This window comes from Diceros bicornis, chromosome 18 (genome assembly GCF_020826845.1).
Source record: "Diceros bicornis minor isolate mBicDic1 chromosome 18, mDicBic1.mat.cur, whole genome shotgun sequence".
Lineage (NCBI taxonomy): Eukaryota > Metazoa > Chordata > Mammalia > Perissodactyla > Rhinocerotidae > Diceros > Diceros bicornis.
The window spans coordinates 23018530-23023543 of NC_080757.1; the positions used below are offsets into that span (position 1 = coordinate 23018530).

Sequence of the window (5014 nt, forward strand, 5' to 3'; positions counted from 1 at the left end):
GTTTCAACAAAAACATTTTTGTTGTAGTATGAGTAGCGTATGAGTAGTGCTAAAAAGCAAGAAAAGACACAGCCTGAGGGTAAAAAGCAAGCAACAGAATCAGATTAAGACACGACAGAGATTTTGAAATCATCATACCAAGAATTTAAAATAACTATGATTAACATTCTAAGGGCTTTAATGGATATAGTAGACAATATGCAAGAACAGATGGATAATGTAAGCAAAGAGATGGAAACTAATTAAAAAAAAACAAAAGGAAATGCTAGAAATCAAAAACACTGCAACAGAAATAAAGAATGCCTTTGATGGACTTGCCAGTAGTGTGGACATGGCCAAGGAAGGAATCAGTGAGCTTGAATGTATGTCATTAGAAATTCCCAAGTTGAAATGCAAAGGGAAAATGGAATGGAACAAAATGAAGCAGAATATTCAAGAACTGTGGGACAATTGCAAAAGGTATAACGTGCATGTAATGGGATTACCAATAGGATTAAGAAACAAAGAGAAGAGGAAATATCTGATGCAATAATGGCTGAGAATTTTCCAAAATTAATGAAAGATGCCAAAATCACTACTACAGTTGAAGACTTCCACATCTCTGTCAGTAATGGACAGATCCGAGAGAAAAATCCATAAGAATATATGCACCACCAATCATCTGGATCTAATTGACATATATAGAATACTTAGCCCAATAAAAACAAAATACAACTTTCTTCAAGATCACATGGAACATTTACCAAGATAGACCACATTCTGGGTCATAAAACAGCTTAAAATTTTTAAAATAATAGAAATTATACGATGTCTACTCTCAGACCACAATGCAATTACACTAGAAATCAATAACAGAAAGACACCTGGAAAATCCCCAAACATTTGGAGATTGAACAACATATTTCCAAATAACACTAGCGTCAAAGAAGAAATCTCAAGAGAAATTTAAAAATATTTTTAACTAAATAAAATAAACATACAATTTATCAAAATTTGCAGGATGCCACAAAAGCAATACTTAGAAGGAAATTTATAACATTGAATGCATGTATCAGAAAAGAAGAAAGATCTAAAATTAATCACCTAAGCTCTCACCTTAGGAAACAAGAAAAAGAAGAGCAATATTAACCTAATGCAGTAGAAGAAAAAAATTGATAAAAATTAGAGCAGAAATTAATGAAATTGAAAATAGGAGAACAATAGAGAAAATAGATGAAACTGAAAGCTGATTCTTTGAAAAGAGCGATAAAATTAATAAATCTTTAGCTGAATAACCAAGAAAAAAAGAAGGAAGACACAAATTACTAATATCAGAAATGAAATGGAGTCATCACTACTGATCCCACAGACATTAAAAGGGTAATAAATCCAGAACACTGACAACACCAAATGCTGGGGAGGATGTGGAGCAACAGGAAGCATCATTCATTGGTAGTGGGAATGCAAAATGGTAAAGTCGCTTTGGAAGACCATGAGCTGCTTCTTACAAAGCTAAACACAGCCTTACCATATGATCCAGCAATCACACTCCTAGGTGTTTACCCAAATGAGTGGAAAACTTACGTCCACCCAAAAGCCTGCACATGAACGTTTATAGCAGCTTTATGCATAACTGCCCAAAACTGGAAGCAACCAAGGTGTCCCTCAATAGATAAATAAATAAATTGTGGTACATACATATAGTAGAATATTATTCAGCAATAAAAAGAAATGAGCTATCAAGCCATGAAAAGACAGGGAGGAATCTTAAACGCGTACCTCTTAATGAAAGAAGCCAGTCTGAAAAAACTATGTGATTTTTTATAAAACTCTTTTTTATAGAGTTTTATATATAAAAACTATATATTTTACATATAAGGTTTTATAGAACGTATACAGACATAAAAATATCAATGATAGCCAGAGATTTGCTGTGGAGAGGAGAAAGGATGAATAGGTGGAACACAGGAGATTTTTAGGGCAATAAAACTTATATATGATACTGTAACCGTAGATGTGTGATTGGAGAAGAGTAGACAAGGTCAATGGTTTGCAAACCTCGTTCTTTCCCTTTGTGCCCCCACTCCCTGCCCCACTGTGCACGAATGAAGAGACTTGGGAAGGCTTTTTCAAACAGACCCATTCTACCTGAATCTGCATGAAATATTGGGCTTCTCCATATGATTTCACTTGGAAAGAAACTTTAGCGTCTAAATAAAATATTTGGAAAACACCACCCTACAAGATGAGCATGTGCTAGCCAGTTCTTATGCTCCACGACGTAAGATTCCAGGGCATTCAGACTTGAATATTCCCGGATTCTGCCATTCTGCCAAGGTTCTATCCAGCTACCTGTGCAGGGCTGTAAAGGAGCCTCACTAACGTAGAATGGCGGGGACCTGAGTCTGATAGAGAGTACAAGCAAAGACTTAGGACCCCATCCCAGGCCTCCTGCACCCCGGGGAGGGTCCAGTCCTTGATTCTCTTCCTTCCAGTATGACCTCAGCTTCCATTCTTCCATTCCAACAGATCCTTCTCCATTTCAAAGAAATCATAGTCCTTAAGAGTCCAGTGAGGTCACTTCCTACACTTTGCTGAGTACAACCACATACCCTTTCACTTCTGCTCCACAGAGGATAACCAAAGATAGGATATATGCAGCTTCCTTCTCTCGGTGTTCGGAAATCACCCTCAGGATCTGGTGCCTACTCAGCACATTCAGGGTCTCACTTCATCCTTCCTTGATCATGACCCTTCCCCTGCTCTTTGCTCCCTATAAAAGGCAGGCAGGGCAACCAGAAGAGCCAGAGGAGCAGAGAGGCTGAGACCAACCCAGAAACCAACAACTCTCACGCTGAAGCTCCCGTGCTCACCCTCCAACATGAAGGTCTCCGCAGCCCTCCTGTGCCTGCTGCTCACAGCAGCCGCCTTCAGCACCCAGGTGCTGGCTCAGCCAGGTAAGGCCTCTCTCTTCCTAAGGCTTAACATTTTAACCACCGCAGGTACTAACATCTCAGCATGAGTCATCCCATGCTTGCTGAGTGGCCTACGTTATAAAGACGGAGAAAGTGAAATCGAGAGGAGAAGTAAAAAGGGCCGTCATGTCACAGCTAGTCAGAGGCAGAGCCGGAACTACATGCCCAGGCCACTGAGGCCAGTCCCCATGAACTTTCCTGACACCAGCTTTGAAAGAGACACTCGTGGGAGTAGCAGAAAGGAAGAAACTATTGCTAGAGCTTTCAAATTTTGGATTATGGTCCAGTGTAGCTTCCAGAACAGTGGCTGTGTAAGGTGGATAAGGATCCAGAGGCATCTTAGCATGTGACGTAGGTTGGCTCTAAAGCCATGGGGACAAATAGCTGGAAAGCAAGTTCTTAGAACTTATTTTCCCAGTGTCAGAAGTTTTGAATTAGTAGACCCTCCTAATGACACTACAAGGATTAGTCTTTTTATTCAAGATTTCTTCATACCCAGTCAACAATGAGGGGCCCCACAGTTCAACAGAGGAAACTGACTCGGGGGTTATATTTTATCTGTGGGATCTGGACTAAGGCATTGAACTTGGGAGTGGTAGGTCGTAGACAGAACTTGTATATTTACTTTGTCTTCTCCTACCTCCTCCTCCTTCCCTTACAAAGGCATGCTTATTTTGCATCCTAACTGTCTCATGTTTTTCAGATTCAGTTTCCATCCCAATCACCTGCTGCTTTGGTGTGGTCAAGAAGAAGGTTGCCATCCAGAGGCTGGAGAGCTACACAAGAATCACCAGCAGCCAGTGTCCCCAGGAAGCTGTGATGTGAGTGCACCATGCCCCCACACCCTCAGCCGAAAGTTCTATCTGAGTTCTATACAAGGGAAAGAGGTCAAGATTTATGTCCAAATGAGTCAGGTCACCATACCATCTAATCCAAAGGGCTCTTTACTCCACAGAGAAACTGAGCCCACAAGAAGGAAGCGTGCTTACTCCAGGCTCCCCTTCTAGGAGCTGAGTCAGATCATCCAAGTTCCTTCAACCAGGAGACTGGAGGGCTTCCCCTGGGATAGCAAGAGCAGCGCTTCTTTTTGAGGCCTCTTCCTCCCTCCCTTCCCCTTCCTCCTGTCCCAATCCAGGCCCCTGGCCCAGGGAGCAAGGGCTGATCAGGTTGAGGTGCCAACAGGCCAGACTCCCGGGCAAAATCCTCAAGGCGCTCCATCTAACTGTGCCCTCTCTCCCCCACAGCTTCAAGACCAAACTGGACAGGGAGATCTGTGCTGACCCCAAGCAGAAGTGGGTCCAGGATGCCGTGAAGCGCCTGGACCAAAAGTCCCAAACCCCGAAGCCTTGAACTTTTGCACCTGGACTGAGAGACAGTCAGATCCTGAGGAAAATCTTATTTGTTTTCCTCCAACCTTCCCCATTGCAGAGTGATATTATTTAATTATAATGTCCCAAAAGAGGCACTTTGGTTAGTAATTTAAAGCCTGATATTTCTTAAATAATATTTAATTATATTTAATTATATTTAATTTATTGATGTTTTGACTTTATCTGCCATAAATCCTAGTGAATGTAACTCACTATTTGGCAATGTGTTTTCTTTTCTGTGAGCTCACTTGAGTTCATGGCGAGATGTCATTGTTCTCCTTCCTACCTGCCTGTAGTATTGTGCAGTCCTCCTATGGACCATCAGAGTGAAACACTTGTATATTCTTAGGAAATTGGTGCTCCTCTGAGTTCAACGTGTGCTATGTAGTGTTGTTGTTGAAATTAATGTTATTAGATGACTATGGAATTTTCAAATAAAAATATATATAATTTTAAACTCTTTGGTCTTATTTTTCATGGGGTAACATTTAGCTGGGAGGGAGAAAATGGCAGCAGTGGGTGGCAATTTGGGGAATGGAGGCATCCTTGAAGAAGTCTTTTGGACTCAACTGAGGATCAGGGAGAACCTGGAAGCACCAGACCAGGCTGTTCCAGCCCTTTGGCTCCAGTCCCTAACGTCACCTGCTCTTATTAGATAAGATCTTGATTCCTATTTCTTTGCTCACCACA

At 41.3% G+C, this 5014-nt stretch overlaps 1 protein-coding gene across 1 annotated transcript; it reads left to right on the forward strand.

Annotated features, from left to right (window-relative positions):
• The first annotated feature begins 2806 nt into the window (after nucleotides 1–2806).
• Nucleotides 2807–4774, forward strand: LOC131416663 (C-C motif chemokine 8-like). The gene is made up of 3 exons (XM_058559322.1): nucleotides 2807–2936; nucleotides 3658–3775; nucleotides 4199–4774. Exons 1-3 carry the CDS (start codon nucleotides 2861–2863, stop codon nucleotides 4302–4304), a joined length of 300 nt encoding a protein of 99 aa, XP_058415305.1. The 5' UTR covers nucleotides 2807–2860; the 3' UTR covers nucleotides 4305–4774.
• Nucleotides 4775–5014: the final 240 nt, after the last annotated feature.